This window comes from Camelina sativa, chromosome 8 (assembly GCF_000633955.1).
Source record: "Camelina sativa cultivar DH55 chromosome 8, Cs, whole genome shotgun sequence".
Taxonomy (NCBI): domain Eukaryota; kingdom Viridiplantae; phylum Streptophyta; class Magnoliopsida; order Brassicales; family Brassicaceae; genus Camelina; species Camelina sativa.
Genome location: NC_025692.1, coordinates 12,603,018 through 12,626,192, shown reverse-complemented (window position 1 = coordinate 12,626,192; position 23,175 = coordinate 12,603,018). Strand labels below are relative to the sequence as shown.

Here is a 23,175-nt window from a genome sequence, read left to right as displayed (position 1 = left end):
CCCTCATTTTATACAACCAAGCAAGCCCACTTTGACAAATTAGATCATTCTCTCTATCTCTATCTCCTCTCTTTCTCTCTCTCTTGTCTCTAGCTTTCCTTTGTTAATACCAGAGACTCTGTTGCATCCGATATGGTGGTGGTGGAGGAAGAAAGAAGCATAGAAGGAGGGCTTTTACAGCTCGATAATCAAAACGACGATCCTGAATGTCGTATTACAGCTTGTGTTATCTTTAGCACTGTTGTTGCCATTTGTGCATCCTTCTCTTTTGGTGTTGCTGTGAGTTTCTTTATCTCCTTATCCTTATTTTGTTCTTATACAAACTTCATATTTAAAAAAGTTCTTAATTATGTTCTATCTAATTTTCTTTTTCTTTTTTAACAGACTGGTTATACATCAGGTGCTGAGATAGAACTTATGAAGGATTTAGATCTTTCTATCGCGCAAGTATGTTTCTCTGTTTTGTTACTCTTGTTTCTATGTCGGAAAAAAAAATAATAACTCTGTTACAAGGTGGTTTTCATAGTGTTAACCTTAAATAACCAAAAGAAAAGTTTGCGTAACAGAGAGCGAGTGATGACGACGACACATTGACATATGCAAACAAATATGTAAAATTGTTTTTTTATATCCATTTAAAATTGAAATAAACAACCATCAATTATCTAAAGAAGAAATATAATATTGTTGTAAATCACTTGGAGTGGATCTCTATAACCGGCCCATTCATATGTCCAAGTCCACAAGACTCATTGGCTCTCTTCTCTTATTCTAAGTTGGTTTAGGAATCCCATTGTACTTAAGGCTTTATCCATTACTATATAATGTACTATTCGATTGAATCATTAATAATATAAGAGAATACATCCTTCAAGTATCTCTACTTTCACAACACGTTATCAGCACGAGTTTGCTCTAAGCTCGAACTGAGAAAAATTGCCTAACCCTAAAACCCTAAACCGCCGCCGCACATAAGTTCTTGTTCGTTCAAGCTCGACGACCGGTTCCTGTTCGTGATCAATCCGCGTTCGTGGTCAGATTCTGTTCGTGATCAAGTTTTGTTCGTGACTAGTCCGAGGTTCGTGATCAAGCTCAAGGTATATCCGATGTCTTTAGCTCCCGGATCAATTCCAGTCAACCCCAAAACGGTGGAAGGTAAATAAATCGAACTCATCGGACACATATATCGAACCTGATCTCTTAATTATATGGGAACCCTAAAATATACAATTACACAATCAACAAATCAAAACTCTAAGCTTTGAAATCCTAAACCCTAAAACTTTAAAATTCAGATTATATGAGGTTTAGAATTGCTTAGGATAAGATTGATTGTTATTGTTTTGATTGATTCTATGTCTTGCATAAATTGAAACTTAAAATCGGAATTTTGTCTTGCATGAAACCCTAAAACTAAGAACTTAAAATCGAAACCCTAGAGAAAAGTTTTTCCTAAAACCTCTTGTCCTAATTCTATTCAGAATAGGAAAATTTACTAAACTAAAAAGGAAATAATCTTATATAGAGAAAAGGACAATTTTAAAACTTAAAATTATTTGCATATTTCCTTGTCCATACTAGATTATATTTTTGTCTAGGATTTTTTCATGCATATATTAACTATATATTAAAAGATAAAAAACTATATATTAAAAGACAAGAAATTATTTACTAAAATTGGCATGGTTCGGTCTTAAATACTGCATGGCCTAGACGAAATTAATTGTACGGTTTGGTCTTAAATACCGCATGGCATAATCCAAAACAATTGGCATGGTTCGGTCTTAAATACCGCATGACCTAGACTAAAGCGATTGCATGCTTTGGTCTTAAATAGCGCATGAAAATAATCGGGTGCATGTTTTGTATTTTAGAGATGTCCAAGATCGACAATCTCCGGTATGCTGCACTTAATGTCTCTGGAGACAATTATTTACAATGGGCATTGGACACTAAAATTAACCTGAAATCAAAGGACCTGTGCGAATGCATTGAGGATGATAATAATTGCACTGAAAAGAATAACCCACACCCAAAGCAAATTCACTTCCTCTTCCCTTCCTCACCTTCACAGAAGAAAATAGATACAAGGCGATTTTGCTAATACACCATCGTCTTGCTGAGAGTCTCAAGAACCATTACCTTACCATTGAGAATCCTCTTGACCTTTGGACAGAGTTGAAAAACAGATATGGACACCAAAAGACGGTGCTCCTACCAAATGTTCAATTTGATTGGAAAAATCTAAGAATCCAGGATTTTAAATCCATGGAAAGTATAATTCAGAGCTATTTAAGATAGTCTCGATCTTGAAATTATGTGGTAAGGAGGTTATTGAGGAAGACTTGCTAGAGAAAACATTCTCAACCTTTCACACCAATAACATACTGCTTCAGCAACAATATCGTGAAAAGGGTTTTACGACATATGCAAGTCTAATCTCTTGTTTGCTGCTTGCTGAGCAGAACAATGAGTTATTATTAATGAACAGTGCAATGAGACCTCCTGGTACTGCCCCATTACCAGAAGCTCACAAGGTTGATATGCCTAAGAAAGAGCCTAAAGAGCCTAAAGAGTCTAACTATGTCCAAAGAGACAAGTATCACGGCCGTGGCCGTGGCGTGGTCGAGGTAGAGGCCGCAGAATTTTCAAACCGCAACATAAGACCAAATCCATTTGCCATAGATGTGGTATGGAGAATCATTGGGTAAAGACATGCAAAACACCTAAGCACCTTGTTGATCTCTATCAAGAGAGTTTGAAAAAGAATCCAAAAGCTAACTTGGTTCATCTCGATGGTGAAAAATATTTCGACTATGAGAATGATGACCTATTGGATTATGAGACTTCGGATTGTCTAAGAGAGGATAATTAAATTTAAATATTGTCTTGATTTAATTTCCATGTTTTATGCTTTGAATTTTATTAGATTATAATTTTGGTTTAAATTCAATTATTTTATTTCCTTCAATATATATTTGTTTGTTTTATTCTGTTATGTCTAAAACATAATTCTTGTCCATATAAATAAATGGCTGAGGACAAGAACATAAGAGATATTTTGCATAATCTCATTTTGAAAAATGTCAATATTAGCACAATAGCGGGTATAGCAAGTTTAATTGAAGGCTACGACCAGACACATATTTTATTACCTAATGGCACACATCTTGAAATAAGTGATGCCTTATATTCACCTAGCTCAAAGAGGAGCTTATTGAGTTTCAAAGACGTTCGTTTGAATGGTCTACATGTTGAAACTAAGGGTGAAGGAAACCAAGAGTTCCTATATATTATTGAAATCACCCAAGGCCATAAGAAGGTCCTAGAGACTATACCCGCATTATCCACTGGTCTTTACCATGCTAAAATAAATATGATAGAGGCTAATTTGGCAATGAACAAGATGTTGAACAATTCACTTTATGGCATGACCGGCTTGGCGATCCGGGTTCGAACATGATGCGTAAGCTAATTATGAATTCAAATGGGCACACTATTAAAGAGAGACGAGTTATCCCTAAAAATCTCACCTGTGTGGCATGTGCACAAGGGAAACTCATTATAAGGCCATCACTAGTAAAAGTCACTAAAGAGACTTTAAACTTTCTGGAAAGGATAAAAGGAGATATATGTGGACCAATACACCCACCTTGGGGGACGTTTAGATATTTTATGGTCCTTATTGATGCATCGACCAGATGGTCGCATGTTTGCTTATTGTCAACTAGAAACCTTGCGTTTGCTAGATTGCTGGCCCAGATCATACGTCTGCGAGTCCACTTTCCAGATTTTCCACTTAAGACTATACGTGTAGACAATGCTGGTGAATTTACATCCCAAGCGTTTAATGATTATTGTATGTCCATGGGGATAAGTGTGGAACATCTCGTGGCACATGTACATACACAGAATGGATTAGATGAATCCTTCATTAAACGAATTCAATTAATTGCTCGACCATTACTCATGAGGTCGAAGCTTTCTGTGTTGGCTTGGGGACACGCATTATTACATGCAGCAGAGCGTATATGCATCAGACCATCTAGTGAGCATAAATATTTGCCATCCCAATTACTAACGGGTCATGAGCCAGACATATCCCATCTAAAGACATTCGGGTGTGCCGTTTATGTACCGATTGCACCATCACAGAGAACAAAGATGGGACCTCAAAGGAGGATGGGAATATGTGTTGGATATGATTCTCCCACCATTAGTAAGTATCTAGAGCCAACTACGGGTGATTTATTTAAGGCTAGATACACGGATTGTCAGTTTGCTGAATCCAAATTTCCTATGTTGGGTGGAGAGACAAACAAGCTGGTCAAAGAAATATCATGGAATCAAACATCCTTAAATTGGCAAGATCCTCAGACTCTAGCATGTGAGGCAGAGGTCGAAAAGATTATATATTTACAAAAGCTAGCTAATCAATTGCCAGATTCCTTTGCTGACCCAAAGAAAGTTATGAAATCGTACATACCAGCTTGTAATGTACCTGTACGTATTGATGTTCAAAAGGAACATAATCAAGTTGCTACAAAGTCTAAGGCACGTTTGAAACATGGTAGACCAATAGGTTCCAAAGATAAGAATCCTCGGAAACCAAAGAAAGGTGCAAATCAAACCGAGGTTAAGGAAACCATAGACATGGCCGCGGCAAAATCTAAGGAACCGAATGAGATTTGGGACGCTGAACCTCAAGGTCCTGATGGTATTGATAATAATGAGATCTCAATAAATTATATCATGTCTGGAATTCAGTGGAACCGGAAAGATGTCGTCATGGATGAAATATTTGCATACAAGGTAGCACTTGAAATAAATGAGGATCATGAACCCACGTCTATATTAGAGTGCACTCAAAGTTCAGAATGGTTAAAATGGAAAGAAGCCATTGACGTGGAGTTAAATTAATTAAAGAAAAGGAATGTGTTTGGTCCGATCTTAAGGACACCATTCGATATAAAGCCAGTTGGACACAAATGGGTCTTTGTAAGAAAGAAAAATGAGAATAATGAAATCGTGAGATATAAGGCACGGCTTGTAGCACAAGGATTCTCTCAAAGACCAGGAATAGATTATGAGGAGACATACTCCCCTGTGATGGATGCAACGACTTTTAGATTTTTAATAAGTCTGGCTATAAGAGAAAAACTTAACTTGCGGCTAATGGATGTAGTGACCGCATATTTATATGATCCACTGGATAATGAAATTTATATGAGATTATCAGAGGGTATTGAGCTCAAAGATAAGAGTGGTTCTCGAGAACAATACTGCATAAGGCTAAACAAATCCCTTTATGGACTGAAACAACTGGGCGTATGTGGTACAATAGATTGAGTGAGTACCTATCCAAAGAAGGCTATAAGAATGATCCCATCAGTCCATGTATTTTTATAAAGAAGTTTGCAAACAAAGGGTTTGTAATCATAGCAATATATGTTGATAATTTGAATATCCTAGGAACCTCTGGGGAAATCGGCCAAACAATTGAATATCTCAAGAAAGAGTTTGAAATGAAAGACCTAGGTAAAACTAAATTCTATTTGGGATTGCAGCTTGAGTACATAAATGATGGAATCCTTGTGCATCAAATGACATATACTGAAAAGGTACTCAAGAGATTTAATATGGACTAGGCTCACCCATTGCCTAGCCCAATTGTTGTGAGAAGCCTTAATTTGGATAGTGATCCATTTGGTCCAAAGAAGGACGATGAAGAGATTCTCGGTCCGGAAGTGCCATACCTCAGTCCTATAGGAGTGTTAATGTTCTTGGCTAGCCACACTAGACCAGACATTTGTTTTGCCGTGAACCTCCTAGCAAGATTTAGTTCTTGTCCGACCCAAAGACACTGGAACGGTATCATACATGTATTGCGTTACCTACAAGGAACGTTGGATTTGGGTTTAATTTATACTAACTATAACAAAGAAGGTTTAGTTGGTTTTGCTGATGCATGTTATCTATCCGATCCACGTAATGCAAGGTCTTAAACCGGCTATGTGTTTACGCACGGTGGTACAACAATTTTGTGGCGTTCGATGAAGCAGACCATTGCGGCCACATCATCTAATCATGCAGAGATTTTAGCCATGCATGAAGCCAGCCGTGAGTGTGTTTGGTTGAGGTCCATGACACAACATATCCGATCAGATTGTGGCATGGCCGATGACAAGGGACCAACTATATTATGTGAAGACAACACCGCCTGCATCGCACAGCTCAAGGAAGGATACATTAAGGGAGATCGGACAAAGCACATATTGCCTAAGTTCTTCTTCACACATGAACTACAAAAGGCCAGAGAAGTTCAAGTTGTACAAGTTCCATCATGCGACAATTCAGCCGATCTCTTCACCAAGTCATTACCGACATCGACATTCAAGAAGCTCACGCACCAGATTGGAATGCGGAGACTTAAGGACTTTTAGTGATGCTTGGAACAGGGGGAGTAATTCGTGCTGTACTCTTTTTCCTTCACCACGGTTTTGTCCCAATGGGTTTTCCTGGTAAGGTTTTAATGAGGCAGCGTCTCCAAGCATATTACGGTGATCTCTTAGCATTTGCACGGTTAAGTCATTCAAGAGGGAGTGTTGTAAATCACTTGGAGTGTATCTCCATAACCGGCCCATTCATATGTCCAAGTCCACAAGGCCCTTTGGCCCTCTTCTCTTATTGTAAGTCGGTTTAGGAATCTCATTGTACTTAGGACTTTATCCTTGACTATATAATGTACTATTCATTGAATCATTTAATAATACAAGAGAATACATCTTTCGAGTATCTCTACTTTCACAAATATATATATATATAGTCGTTCTCGTACGTGATCCCAATGAAGTATACTTTGTTTGCTTTGCTGGTCTGGTTCACCTCCGTTTTAACCCTTTTTTTAAACTATTATCATAAATCTAATAACCCTACCTAAAGAATATAACTATAATATCCTGATATATGGAGTTGTCGAAACAATCCAAAAAGATAGTACATATATAACAGTATCTATCAATAATTCCATCATTACTGAATCAATCTCTTGTCACTCTCTCATCTACAATAATAGAAGTACCATTTACTCATGTCAATTGTTTTTTTTTTATATATCTTTCATGATTTTTTTTTTCAGAAATAATAAAGTAAAATAATTAGTATGTATTAGTTTCAGTAACTTAAACCCAATATAAAAACTATCTACTCAACTTTTTTAATTTCCCTTTGGATTAATAGTTTTTTGATTAATCATTTTTGTTTTTCCAGTTTTCAGCGTTTGGCTCATTGGCCACGTTAGGAGCTGCAGTTGGTGCACTGTTCAGCGGTAAAATGGCTATGGTCCTCGGCAGAAGAGGGGTAACTAATGAACCATTATTCTTGATAACTCAATTCACCATTTCTTTTTTCTTTCTTGACTATAGTTCTCGTATTTGTCTACGTACATTTGATTACTAGTGCCATTTTGTGCTAAAACTTAAAAGTTAAAACATATGCTTATAAGTTTTATTTCTTACTTTTGATGATTTGAAAAAGACAATGTGGGTCTCAGACATCCTAAGCATCACTGGTTGGCTTTCCATCGCTTTTGACAAGGTATTAATCATCATTTCTAACCTCAAAAATATACCTATTCCTAAGGTCCCAGATATTCTAAAGCATCTCTTCAGAAAATAAACAAACCATTTAATTTATAGTTATCAACATAAACCGAACAGCACTTAAATAGTGATTTATGTTATGTTTGGAACACAAAAGGATGTGATGTTGCTGAACTTCGGAAGAATCTCCTCAGGGATAGGTTTCGGCTTGACTAGCTATGTGGTAATTATATTAACTTATAGTTTTTTTGTTTTTATTGAATTTCATTTTGAACAGTTTGGTTTTTATTAATTTTGATAACTCTATATTTTACCATCATTTAGCATGCATTTATCTCCTGTTTTATATTGTTTAGAGTTAATTTTAACACATTTATGTCTTTTATTCTCAATTTATGCATTAGCATAGAATTTGCATTGCATTTGCATATTTCTGTGCATAAACATGTGAATTAGGTACTTTGGAAGCACCAAGGAGAAGCTTTAATCACAAGGAGACATCTAGCAAGGGAATAAGGCTCAAAAGAGGAGGAAAACAATCACTCGACCATGGAGTCGAGCACACACTGGACCGTTTGCCAAAGAACACTCGGTCGGATTCAAGACAAGTCCCTCAAAGATCGACAAGAATAAAAATCTTCTGTTGGCATTCAGCTTCAGAGTTCTTCACAAAAGTTGTACACAGTCGAGTTAGCTTTCCAATGCCGGTGGTCTCAGGCCGATCGGAGTTGTGGTGCAAGAGTTATAGCTGTTTTACTGAACGGATATCATACCAGATCGAAGACTGGAGCTACTTGACAAACCACTCGACCATGCACTCGACCGAGCACATGCTCGAGCATTTACCACCGACTCTCTATTTTGTCGCCTAGCTAACTAGGGCTTCTCTTCTTTCCTATAAATAGGCCTCTTACCTCTGGCCACAGAACAAACTCGTTTTTTTTTAGGTCTAGCCACCAAGAATTGTAATCTTCATAACTTTTGATCCTTTAAGTATTTTCATTTGATTTCTTCTACAAAGTTGCTTATTTTATCATCATATTTATGATTATGTCTGTTTCATCATTTTCTGGGTTTGTGTTCTTAAATCTCATTTATTAGATTCTGAGTAGAGGTAGATTCTTAAGGATGGGTTAGGTTGGTAGAGAACTTAGTTTGTTTAGGATGTTTAAGCTTGTTGATAATATATATCTTCTAGATTAGATATGCTCTATGCTATTCTTATACTGAGAGGGTAATGATAGATCTTAAGCTTCTTAGCATCACACCAATGTCTAAGTTGTTAGATAAGGCTAATGCTAGAGATTATCATGAAGCATGCTAAGAGATTAGATGTTTAAAGTGATTTTTGACATTGATGATCTGGGTTTTAAAGCCTGCTTTTATATGTAATAGCTAGTGAGAACTAGGTTTAAGAGTATCTAAGCTTGATTGTTATTGTCATGAGAATGAATTAACAAGTATTAGAAGATCATTGTCTAGAGATAGCTCATTATTTGTTTGAGGTTTATTAAGCAACCTAGATAGATTAATTTTAATATCAACCAATAATTCTCATCCTTAGGATCTATTTGCTACTTGTTTACTTCTGTTTCTTACATTTAATTACTTGTCTTTTTCTGCTTTATTGTTTCTGCTTTTAGTTTTAAATTCAATCTTATGTTCTGCATCACTCGGCCATGCACTCGACCTTGGTTCATACCATGCTCGATCGAGTGCTAGGTCGAGCACCAGTTTACTTTCTTGTTTATGCATTGTTCTGTTCTAGTTTGTTCTTGTTTATTTCCTATTTAATTTAGTTTTCATCCTGTTTATTTACTGCTTTTTGTTACTCTTCCTTATTTATATTCTGCACTGCTTTCATTTATTTATCTTGCATTTAGTTTCTGTTTAAGTATTTTACATTTTGCATTTTACATTTCTGTTTCATTAGGTTGATAGAATATCACCCATTTCTGAATTGGCTTAACTTGTACTATTTTGATTGCATCTTTTGTGATTAGCATAATCCCATTTGGATTGACACCTTAAGTACTACAATGCATAAGGTTAATTGAACCTGCTAGGATAGAGAAACACCTTGCATCTCACCTGATCATCTTAGCCTAAGTTTGTTTGTTTGTTAGCATTCATTCATTCATAGGTTAAGACACAAAAATCCTAGTATCAAATTTATATGTGATCTAAATTTTGTTTGCTTATTTACCTAACAGGTACCTGTCTATATAGCAGAAATTGCACCGAAACATGTCTGCGGTACATTTACCTTTTCAAATCAGGTAAATGTAAATGTTTCTTTGAGTTTTTTAATATAAATGTTACATTGTTATATATGTGTGTGTTCTCACAGTAATTAATAAAAAGATTAAGATGTATATTCATTATATATTAAAAATAACTCAAATGTGAAATAATCTATATCCGAATATACTTGTTTGGTTACAAAAATTCTAAACAGTTTTTAAAATATATATCCGTTTATAAAAATTCAAATCACATCATATGCTGAAAAAAATCTAAAATTTTATTAACTTTATGTATTAAATAGTAATTTAAATAATTAAATATAACATTAAATAAAAGTGAAAGGAGAATTATATTTTAATCTAAGATATTGCTTTAAATTAGGTAGATAGATTTTAGGAAATTAATATTATCAAATAAGGAAATCATTGTGTTTGGTTGTAAGGATTGTAGAGAATTTAGTTGAGACTTATTTGGATACAAAAATAAGAGAGGATGACACAAAAATATACTGCAAAAATGTTAAGATAGATGTAAGTATATAAGTGTCCACCAACATCAAAGAGTAAAAATCAAGACAATCTTTTTTTTTTTTTGAGTGAATGTCAAATTTATTCATCAAAAAAACTTTTGTTACAACAAGTCCATTGTTTCTGGAAAAAAAAAATTAAGAAGACTATAAACAAATACAAAACTATACCAGCCAAAAAAAACAAAAAAAGCTATACCCAAACTAAATTAAATGAGGAATTGCAGTGTATAACTAAAAATTTTTAATAATTAAGTGACTGACTATACTAACCATTAAAAGCTGATATAGTCTATATTTTCTATAATATTTCCAAAACTAATCCCAAAAACTACCATCCCTACCATCACCCACCACCACCATCTCCGCCCAGTACCACCATCAACAGCCACCGTCCAGCCACCAGCTGCCGTTCAGCCGTCCACCACTTCCAACGCCGGCCAACTCCGGCCAACTCCGGCCGCCATCCAACTCCGGTCAACTCCGGCTAACTCCGGCCAACTCCAGCCGCCGTCAAACTCTGGCCAACTCCGGCTCCGGCCAACTCCAGCCAACTCCGGCCGCCGTCCAACTCCGGCCGCTGTCCAACCCCGGCCAACTCCGGCCGCCGGCCACCACCACCACTTCTGACCTCTGTCCAGCCATCGGCCACTGGTCACCACCTCCACCTCCGATCGTCGGCTACCTCCAGCCACCACCACCACTCTTTGTAATTTTAAATACCCCTGATCCTATTTTCCTAATATTTTCAAATTTTCTGCTATATTCTTAATTTTACTTACAAATTTGGCTATCAGGCAAATTGGCCCAAAACAAATCCAGTAAATATTGTTTTTCTTAATTTAAACTAGTTAATTAGCTTTGTCATGAGTACGTAGATTGATCCTTTGTTATTCTCGTCTGATTATGTATTAGCTTCTTCAAAATGCTGGACTCGCCATAGTTTATTTTTGTGGGATTTTCATGACTTGGAGGATGTTGGCTGTATCAACTATAAATATCATATCAACTGTGGAGAAATTAATATATATATATATATATATATATATATATATTAACTGATAAAAATAAAAATTTTTGTTTTCCCCTGTCTAGGTGCTTTACCATGCATCATTCAAGTAATCGGTTTATTCTTCGTACCAGAGTCCCCAAGATGGCTGGTTGGTCATTTTTTTTTGTTAATACCCATTAACATAATTTATCAACCATGGGAAGATATGAAACCAATCCATTTAAAATTTTGCAGGCAAAAGTTGGTACAGATAAAGAACTCGAAAATTCACTGCTTCGGCTTAGAGGGAGAGATGCTGATATTTCACGTGAAGCCTCCGAAATTAAAGGGAGTTTTACTATTCTCATAATATTTTCAGCTATAAAGTATGTACAACTCAGTCCTTGAAAAATAAAAAACAATGTTAAGTTTGAATGATTTTGTTTTGTTTTTAAGGTTATGACCAAAATGGTAGAAAATGATTCGAGGTCGAGTTTTTGTGATTTGTTCCAGAGAAAATATAGATACACCCTCGTGGTACAGTTAATTTTACATGTTTGAGATATAAGTACATAAAACTGTATTCGTAGAATGTATTCTACTTTTCATATTTATCTGCATAACATTATTTTTTTTATTTTATTTTTTTTATGATTTTATATCTTAGGTAGGAGTCGGGCTAATGTTGACACAACAATTCTCAGGAAGTGCTGCTGTAATCTCTTATGCAAGTACCATTTTTAGAAAATCTGGTAAGATTAAGCTTTTGATTCTTTTTATATAGACACGTCACACATATACAACAGTCTACTTGAATCTGCAAGTGAAGTATTTGCATAGAATTTCCAGTTTTTTATAAGATTTTTTTATTACTTTTGTGGAAAAAAAAATATCTTAGTAAATATTTACCATGAGGTTCCTCTTTCCATTTACTTTTTGGTTAAAATGTTAAATTTATTTCTCAAAAAAAAAAAAAGAGTATATAAATGTATGGAGGTGAGTAAAAGCTGATCAAAATAATAAAATGGAAAAACAGAGCACAAGCTGAAGAACAGAAAACAGGTTTCCAACCCTTTTTTTTTTTTTTGCTTAATAATTTTTTTTGAGTTAAAACAGGTTTTCCGGTGGCAATTGGAATGATGATGTTAAGCCTCTTCGTGGTAAGTTTATATATCTACTTTTTTTTTTTGTTAATTTATATGCATGAAAATTGATTATATATATATATATATATATATAAATATTTTAAGTTAAAACTTTTAATTAGTAAAACTAAAATTGGTAACCCCATACTACAATAGTACATGGTGAATCACAAATAGCTTTGACAATTACAATCACAAAAGCGTTATTAAAAATTATTCTTTTTATTATTTTTTTATTGTACAGTATCAGATTTTTTTTTTTTGTCAACCGAACATTAAATTAGAAGATAACTCCAAAGTTGATTGCCCAAACTGGAGGGAAAGAGTTTACAAAGGTAGATGCAGAAACTAACAATCTCGAAGAACGGGTAAGACAATCAGCCCGTACATTAGACGTACGCGGAATCCTCAAAAGTAAAAAGGATGGAAATGATGAGCGAAGTGAGCTAAACTCATCCAACATATTAGAAAAAGCAGGCCAATCATCATGGAACTGTACCATCGCCACTAATTCAGCACAATCCGTCTCGAAACTCTGACATTGAGTGCCCGTCGCCAATATGGATGTCATCGCCCAAATCAACGCCTGAAGCTCCGAATGTAGAGGTGATGGTCCGCGTCGCTGATTTCGTGCTCCCATTAATAACGTTCTATCTTCATTATTACATAACCACCAACCTAACCCTTCCAAAGGATCTGAAGCCTTCCAAGATCCATCGACCTGACACCGGGACCAAGGAGCCGAATCTCCAAAGGTAAAGGATCTAACGGAACCAAAGTGAAGGACTTAGTCTCCTTCCATAACAACTTATCCATAGTCGCCTGAGTGATAATATCAGCTGGCTCTGCCTCTATACCCTGAAAAACTTTTTTATTTCTATCTTTCCAGATACACTAGACAATCCAAGGAAGACGTCTGGTGTAATGGATTGTATCCTATAGTATCAGGTTTATTGTTATATTAGTACAGTTTTGTGTAATGGATTGTATCCTATAGTATTTTTGAAATTAGTTGTTATTTAACTACTATAACTGTAATGATTTTGGCATTTTAATGATCATTTTTTGTTAAGTTAAATAATTTGCAAAAACAATTCTACTCTCGTTAGCATTATTAAATGGTATTTTCTGGATATTCGCAGATGCCAAAAACCATGATTGGTCTCATTCTTGTCGATAAATGGGGCAGACGTCCTCTCTTGTTGATGAGCACGTCTTTACTTTTTACGTACGTTCAGACAATCTATAAAAGATATGAAGGTTGTAGTATAAAGATCAGAAGGTTAATGTGGAATTAACCAAGTGTTGGAAACATTCTGGGTGTAGCAGAAGGTTTCCGGGAGCTGGTCTAGCTTGTGAACCGGTTGGTTCAATTGAGTCCGGTTGGGACTTGGTTATTCACTAAAGCGTTGACACGCTCAGTTCTCTTGTTGGTTGCACGCTTGCACGTGTGAGGGTTTGTTAGACGTTTAAAGGTCTATCGTCTTTTTCTTATCTCTGTATCGATTTCATTGTAGAGAGAGAGGGAAATTGTAGAGAGAGTTCTGAGTGATTGTAACCGATGAAGTTTAAGCTCGAGTTTGAGCTGAGTTTAGTGGATTCCGGTGCACCGATGACGGCGAGACGTAGGGCTTCACATCGAAGCCCGAACTCGTTAAATCTCCTGTGTTGATTCGTTCTCTTTCTTGTTTTTTCTTTGGTTCGAGTTCAATCTAATCTCAAGATCGAAGATTAGGTTTCACAAATTGGTATCAGAGTAAGGTTACGGCTAAGGCGAATCAAGATCTACGATGAGTGCGAAATTAGAAGTCGCGTTGTTCGATGGAACTGGAGATTTCTCTCTTTGGAGAACAAGGATGTTTGCGCATCTGAAGATCCTGAGATTGAAGGATGTTATATCGGAGCATACACCTCCGGTGTTGACAGAAGCAAAAGAGTGAGATCCAGGAAAGAAGAAGAAGCTGATCGAGGATGAGGCTACAAGACTCGATCGATGTGACAAGGCAAAGCATGTGATCTCCTTGAACGTCGGGGACAAAGTTTTGAGGAAGATCGAGAAGTGTGCTACAGCTGTAGAGACATGGTTGACCTTAGAGCGTCTGTTTATGGTAAAGACTCTTCCAAATAGGGTTTATCTACAGCTTAAGGTTTATAATTTCAAGATGCAAGAGTCTAAGACTTTAGACGAGAATATTGATGAGTTCTTGAAGTTGATTGCTGATCTTAGTCATCTAGATATAGAGGTTCTAGATGAGGTTCAAGCGGTTCTGTTGCTTAGTTCTCTTCCGGCGATATATGAGTTACTCAAGGAGACATTGAGATATGGAAGAGAAGGGATCAAGTTTGAATAGGTCGCAAGTGCTGCTAGATCAAAAGAGATGGAGCTTCGGGACAGTAATGGCTTAAAGACTATCTCCGAAGCTCATTTAATCAGAGGAAGATCGGAGAACCGAAACGCTCAACAGAACAATAACAAGAATCAGTCAAGATCCAAATCCAGAGATGGTGGTAAGAAGATCTGTTGGGTGTGTGGGAAGGAGGGGCATTTTAAAAAGCAGTGCTACAAGTGGTTGGAAAGAAACAAAGGTAAGAACACTCAGTCTCAAACCCAAGGCGAGGCTGCTATGGTGAAGGACGACGCTCAAGATCTGCTTGGGTTGGTAGCCTCAGAAGTAAATTTGGCTACAGGAGATATTAGCCAAGATGAGTGGATCATGGATTCGGCTTGCTCCGTCCACATGACGTCAAAGAGAAACTTATTCATTGACATGAATGAGTTATCCAACGGGAAGGTTAGAATGACTAACAACACCTTTTGCGAGGTAAAAGGCATTGGTTCAATCAGGTTTCAGAATCCAGATGGTACTACTTTTGTTTTGCATGATGTTAGGTTCATGCCTGATAATTCTCGGAATCTGATATCCCTAGGCACCTTAGAGATGAAGGGGTGTGAGTTCAAAGGGGGGAATGGTGTTCTTAAGGTTGTGAAAGGCTGTACAATATTCATGAAGGGAACAAGACGCCAAACTCTTTACATTCTGGATGGAGTTGCAAAAGGTGCAGAGGCTCACGTAGCAGAGTCAGAGAAGCTTACTGATCTGTTCAAGCTGATGAAAAAAGTTTGTTGTGGCACAACAGACTAGGACACATTGGTCGAAAAGGACTTCAGGTTCTCGCTAAGAGAGGTTGCTTCAAGGTCAGTAAAGTTTCGGGAGTTGATTTCTGTGAAGATTGTGTTTTCGGTAAGACACACAAGGTGAGTTTTGGTTCAGCTCATCATGTCACTAAAGAAAAGCTGGACTACGTGCATTCTGATCTGTGGGGTTCCCCGAATGTACCTATGAGTTTAGGGAGATGTCAGTATTTCATCTCTTTCACAGATGACTACTCTAGGAAAGTTTGGATTTACTTCTTGAGATCCAAAGATGAAGCATTCAGGAGTTTCGTAGACTAGAAGAAAATGGTGGAAACTCAATTAGAAAGAAAAGTGAAGAAGCTTCCCACTGACAACGGTCTTGAGTTCTACAATCAATAGTTTGACCGTTTCTGCAAGGATGAAGGTGTAGTTAGACACATGACGTGCACCTATACTCCGCAACAAAACGGAGTGGCAGAGAGACTTAATAGAACCATTATGAACAAGGTTCGTAGCATGTTAAGCGAGAGTGGTCTCGGTCAGAGTTTTTGGGCAGAAGCAGCTTCTACAGCGGTTTACTTGATAAACCGTTCACCCTCTTCGGCTATTGATTTCAAGGTCCCTGAGGAGTTGTGGACATCAGTGATGCCTTCTGTGGATGGTTTAAGGAGGTTTGGTTGCTTAGCTTATATTCATTCAAATGAGGGAAAGCTAGAACCGAGAGCAAAGAAAGGAGATTTTACTGGTTACCCAGATGGAGTTAAAGGTTATAGACGACAAGAAGTCTGTTATCAGCAGAAATATGGTCTTTAAGGAGGACGTGATGTTCAAGGATTTTAAGACCGAGTTAACGACAGGTAATGATCAAATTTTTTTGGTTATTGATAAACTTTTAAGTTTTGATTTTGCAGGTGAACACAGGGTCTTAGGAGATTCTTCTCACGGTGGAGTTTTCTCAGAACCGGGTGTTTCGTCTGAGCAGATTGCAACTGATTCAGATGTTCAGGGTTCAGAGGTTGCAAGTCAAAGTGGAGGTCATCAGGATCCGAGTAGTTATCAGTTAGCAAGGGATAGGTCAGAAGGCAGGTTGTGCCCCCTGTAAGGTTTCAGGATTATGATGTAGGCACAGAGGAGGATGATATGGAAGCCTATGTGTGTTTCTTGTCTGAAGATGGAGGCCTCACTGAGCCAGAGAATTTTGCTGAGGCAATTAGGGATCCAGACAGTGACAAGTGGATGGAAGCAGCATCGGAGGAGATAAGCTCTCAACAAAAAAATAACACCTGGGATCTTATCGACAGGCCAAAAGACTGTAAGCCGATTAGCTGTAAGTGGATTTTCAAGCGGAAAGCAGGCATGTCAGATTCTGATCCTCCGAGGTTCAAAGCCAGGTTTGTGGCCAGAGGTTTCTCGCAGAAAGAAGGAGTAGATTATCAGGAGATCTTTGCTCCAGTCGTCAAACACGTCTCTATTCGGTGCGATGTCGAGACTGGTTCCTCTTTCCCGTAGGGATCATGGGGACCACGAGTGTAACCTCGACGGAAAGCCCATGATTCGAGCTGCCGGGATCCCGAACTGAGATGGGTCTCTGGCGGGTGAAATCCAAGAAACCCGAAGAGCTTTGGTCCGGTGTCTGGGTGTCGCCAAGCAACGAGTGTGTCCCAGATCTGACCGAATTTGGGACCTCACGATCGGACTGGACTTGAGTCTGCTCACCCTGAGAAGGGGCGTTGTTAGGGACGGACCCCTGATGTGTTATTGGTGGTGCGATGTCGCTGGTGCGTTCGTGAGTGATTTCTGGCATGGTTGTATTAGTTGCGGATGGATCCATTTTGCCTAGATTTCTTCAAAGTAATCGATTTTTGAGAATAGAAAGACCTATGTCCCAACAGATGGCGCCAAATTGTTGATACGAGAAACAACAACTACATTGATTCGAAGGTGAAATAAGATCTGGGCAGACTTTCGATTTAAATCGACAAGAACAATGAAGAATGACAGACTAGATTTTGTATTGATTTTTCTTTGTTTTGTTGCGTAAAATTACATGTCTGTTTCTTAACCATGACCTCAGTGTTTAAGCAGAAAATAAAATCTTAACTATCTCCTCCATCTCCTCCGAAGATCTGGGCTTGTGATCCCGCGACCTCCTCTCGCAGTTGACTCGACGTTCTTCCTGGTCGGACCTTCTTCTTGGGCCCATAAAGGACCCGCTACTGATTGTGACAACCGCTCCTTATTGGGCTTCTCCTATGGGCTTGTCTATCGTCGAAACCCAACACCAACAGTCGGGTTCGGGTAGTGTATAAAATCTGATCGGGTGTAATACATTTAAGGTTCGGATACCCGATCGGGTTTGGGTATTACCCGAACCTGAATGCTCACCCGAACTAATCCGAATTAAATGTAAAAATATGCATCTAAAAGGATTTGAACCCATAACCTTGAGCATTTAAGGGTGCATCTTTAACCATTTTGTCATCTAAATTTCTCTATCCTAACGTGAAACGTTAAATATTTATATATATACAAGTGTTTTAAAAATTTTTAAAAATAAAAATTAGTTTTTTTTTTATGGTTTGTTTGAGTTCGGGTATATCCGAATTACCCGAACCCGAACGGGTAATACTCGACCCAATAGTATAAAAAACCCAAACGGTTTCTATATGTCTAAACCCGAAAACCCGAACCCGAACCCGAATGCCCAGAGTTAAGTGTGATATTTCCTTTTTTTTTTTATTTTTTTATTTATTTTTTTATTTTTGTCAATCGATATGTTTTAAGAAAATATTTTTGTATTGGTTTAACTGTGGCAGAAGTGCTTACTATTTTGATTTTAACATCAAAATAACATTTGCGGACTATGCATCATGCATTATGATGTTGTACGAGAAGTTCGATCTGACTATTATTTTGACTGATGTAAGTTTATGGCTAATATTAATTGAAGTGTATGTATACTGATATACAGTATAAAATGTCTTTTTAAATGGAATCATCCAAAAAGAAGTGTATGTATCCCAGCTAAAGGGTTTTAAAGATCCAAAATTCCTTAACTAGGTCTACAAGCTCAAGAAATCTCTCTCTGGTTAAACAGGCACCTCGTACTTGGTATGAACGTTTCATTATGTTCTTGGTTGATAATTGGTTTAAAAGAGAAAGTATTGACAAGACATTTTTCATCTATGAAGAAGGTACAAACATCTTCATAGTTCATCTTTGAAACATGGTAATTGTTATTATCTTTGTAATCATTCTATAAAAGTATTAGTTATAATGATAAAAATCTTATTTTATAAACATTTTTCTAAAAAAAATAACAAATTAAGAAAGTATTTTTATAAATTAATACTCTTTTTCATAAATATTATCATTTTGACATTTTTATATAAAAAGAGTGTTATTTATGTTTTCATTGTAGTTTTTAAGATTAAATTCTCTTATCATATTATTTGAGCTTATTAATTAGAAATAGAAAAAATAGTGTATTTGTAAAAGGTAAAATATAAATTTAGATAGTTTTTTTTTAAATTTGTGTGCATTATGTCAAAATGACATTCTATGTAAAATAGAGAACGTAACTAGATGGTGACCTGCACTATAAACCACAGGTTAATATTTACGTAAATTTTAATTTTTATTGACAAAAAAATATTAGCTCATATGAGCCAAATAGTTTACATACAAAACATGATATAGAGTTGTAAGCGCCTTGCGCGCCAAAGTGTCTGCACATAAAATTTTAATTCATTGGTTACAAAATAATAGTAGCATCTTTATTTGATTTACTCTAATTTATATATTTAATTTCATATTCTGGTTTTGACTATAGTCAGTATAGTAAACTTAACAAATTACTAACTGTAGCGTTCCTGTTTAGAATCACATTTTTAATTTTTCATAGTATTTTAGTTACATATATTATATTGAATAAAATATGTTATTATTGCTTTAAAAATTTTAATAAGATATTTACTATGCAATGTACACAGCGAAAAATGTTTGATAAATTAAATGTAATCTTATATTTTGAAAATATTTTAATACTTTAATATTGAGTCAACATAGAAAATGAATTAAAGTGCATGAGATTATATGAGCGGGAGGTGAAACAGAGTAAAAAAATATAATTTTTTCACTAAAAAATCATCAAGATCAAGGCAAAATCATAAATTTTGAATATTTATAAGTATCAAATAAGTTAACCCGTAAAGTATAAATATATTTTGTTTAGTGTGATACAACAATATATTACCTCTCCTAAGATGGAGAATTTAGGCGATTTCTTAATCATCCAATTATATTAAATTATAAATGTCAAATCCTCTCAAATTTTGAATTAATTTCTGATCAGACGAAGTTTTTTAGCAAAAAATATTATAAATTGTAAAAAATTTGCCAAAAAAAATTGTAACGCGCACTGTTTAGTAGCGGAGGTTTAATAATTTTATGTGTATAATTATTTTTATATTAATTTCAAATGATCAAAATAATTATTTAAGGAAAACTAATATTATGATTGATCATAATTATTTATGATTTTTTAGTAAAATATTTTTTGTGTTTTATAAAATTAAGATTAAAATTATGTGTAAGGATATTGGATTTCTAGTTATTCAAATACCATATGTTATAATCTAATATTATTGTTATGAATAACTGTTTTTGATACTATTGACGAAAATAAGTTCTTTGCATTCTAATTGATTAAAATATGAGTATTATAAAATTCAGATTCTGTGAGTCTTTTTTTTTTTTTTTTTTTTTTNCTGTGTGAGTTGATTTTATGAGCAAATGTATTTTGAAATTTTTTTGTTGTATAAATTCTATTAATACAGATTAAGTTTAAAAAGCATTAACTTATGTAATTTGGAAACACTATATTTTTAATATCTTGTTTTGATTTTGATAATTTTTATTAAAAAAAATGAAAAAATCAGTCTGTATTTCATGATTTAAGCTTCTTTGTTATTTTAAAATTTAAGCAACTAATCTATATAAGTAATGTGTTGAGAACTAAAATTAAAAAAACAATTAATATACACTAACAAAAAAAAGAAACTACATTAATCTATGGGACCTGTATGTTTTAAAAAATCTGAGTATGTTTTTGGTGATATTTTTTGTTTTTGTTGCATAGTTGAAAAAAAATTTGTTTGAGAATTTTACTCTTTATATGGTTTTACTTTTTTGTTTTGAAACATATATTTATTCAATAGAATTTTACTCCGGGGTGATACTCTTTACGTCTACACAAAACGCCGATTCATTCGAATCCTGGATTTGTCTGTACCAGAAGGTTTCAAGGATGTTGTGCCCGACAGTTACATATTACTACCATTTTATCCAGCTTCTCCTCCGAGTGATGATGAAACCACATATGATGATGGAGCAATCTCTAGTCATAACATTGCTGTTACAACCTCGGGAGAGGTTTTGTTGGTCGAGAGCATCGCTTATGAGGCAACCTCTGATGAAATACCTCGGGAGAGGTTCTTCCGCCTCTACAAGACGGATCCTAATCCAGATCCCGATGAGCTTATATACAACCCGAACCTGTCTGTCGAGGTAGATTCTTTAGGCAATGAGGCCCTCCTTCTGGATTTAGGTTTCACTGTGCCTGCTGACCATACCCTCGATATCCAACCAAACTCCATCTACTTCACCCGTCATGACCGTCTTCGTAACTGTAAACTGAAACCTTCCTGCCCAGACATCTGCCCCTGCATCTGTGTATTCAATCTTGACACAAAAAAAGCTAACACAATTCCCCAGCCTCTCCGACTTGAACCCCAAGGATGCTCGATGGTTTCTCCCGTCTTAATTTGCTTCTCTCTGCCTTTATTTCCCTGTTTGATCTATCTAGCAACAAAGAAGACACTTACGAGTTTCTCCTCTTGGGTCTTGATTTGTTTCTTCCTTCATTTTGGAGATTTGCTGCAGATCCCTGTTTTTATATCTTTTTCATTTATATTCGTTTCTCTTACATGACAGCTCTAAAATAAGTTAACTAACAATAAGCAAGTTTATGTATGCTTTGTGGTCCTATTGATCTTCATGGATTAATACACAAATCTTCAACAAGCAAGAATAAGAAGAAATAAAGCAGCAGAGGAATTTATCAGGATGATTGCGAGTGTGATCCATCTCAATTCAAATAAATGCTGTCCAAAACTCCAAAACCAGCTGCAACGCCGCCTTCATCTGATGTTGAGATCTTGGTGCGCATTAGATAACCACTCTGCTCGTGTTTGTACCGCGGATTGCACAACTTAAATAAATAAAGATTTTGTGGGAAAGAGCAAGCAAGTTCTTTTATTAATCGGGGAAAACGTGAGATCGTCACTTAAAATAAGTCGGGATAGAGCTTGTTAATTCACAAGCGAACTAGCAAGCTAAAAATGACGAACTGAAAATAGGAACGAATTATACGAAAGACAATAACAGTTTTCGATGCAAAGTATTGCTCTGTAGGTATTGTCCGCGGGTCAGAATGGTGATGCCAATAAATGCTTTCTCCTTTTATAGGGGACTGTTGACCTAGGGATGTCTAGGGTTTTTGTCGTGAATTCCTGAGATTGCCCTTTTGCGAGAATTAGTGGACTTGCTCCCAATCTTGTCGGGCCGAGATTGTAATTAATGAATCTTGTTGGGCCGAATGGCATATTGGGCGTAGCCCATATCCAACAATAGTCCCCCCCTTAGTCCGGAGAGTGGCATTCCTTCTGCGATCAGCGGACGTACTTAAATTATCCGTAATATGCCTGCTCGGCTCATATTGTTTCGGGTCGCTTCTATGGAACAAAATTGCTACAACGATTCTTCTGTAGTCACCAGGCTCGTTCTTCGAGAGATACCGTGGATATCCAGCGGTCTTTACTCTAAGCGCGGTATTCAATGAGTTTCCCGAAAAAGAGCAGATTGCATATCGAGGTGACGGATTCTGCAGTAAAATTTCCGTTTTATTTACTTATTTATTTGTTCTTCCTCTTCTCCCTTTTTCTTCACTTCCTCCACTTCATAAAAAGGTAATTTCCTCCCTCTATCCTTTTATTTTCATGTTTTTACTTCTTTCTCTCTCTATTTTTCTCTCCCCTTTGTTTGGTCACATATCCTTGAAGACCTAGCAGCCGCCGCCGAGCGAGCTTCTCATGGGGAGATCACCGATGGTCGGCGGTCGGCGAGGCCGTTCGGTTCGGGATCGGCACGATGCCGATACAGGGAGAGATGGAGGTTGCCGTGCTGGCTCGGGCTTGAGCGGGTTTGAAGGTCATCAGATCGAGCTGGGTTTCGAGGGCGGCAGCGAGAACGAGGTCGGCAACGGGATGGTCGGAGATCGGCGCCATATGGATTCCGTGAATCCGGCTGAGAGAGGCGGAGCGTTTGAGTCTGGTCGATCGGCGGAGATCGGTGGATTGGATCGTGAGGGTTCCGGGTTGAATGGTGTGGTCGGTGCTTTTCCGCTGAGAGTGGCTGGATCCGGTGAGTTCGGCGTGGGAGATCTCGGATCTCGGCCTAGCGTCAGCGAG

The 23,175-nt window shown here is 36.6% G+C and overlaps 1 protein-coding gene across 1 annotated transcript; it reads left to right on the top strand.

The window, feature by feature from the left end:
- On the top strand, positions 25–13,915 carry LOC104709473 (sugar transporter ERD6-like 17). The gene is made up of 14 exons (XM_019228729.1): positions 25–279; positions 385–447; positions 7,270–7,359; positions 7,537–7,596; positions 7,759–7,824; positions 9,815–9,880; positions 11,290–11,360; positions 11,465–11,534; positions 11,621–11,706; positions 11,815–11,902; positions 12,033–12,117; positions 12,482–12,525; positions 13,653–13,738; positions 13,837–13,915. Exons 1-14 carry the CDS (start codon positions 133–135, stop codon positions 13,913–13,915), a joined length of 1,101 nt encoding a protein of 366 aa, XP_019084274.1. The 5' UTR covers positions 25–132.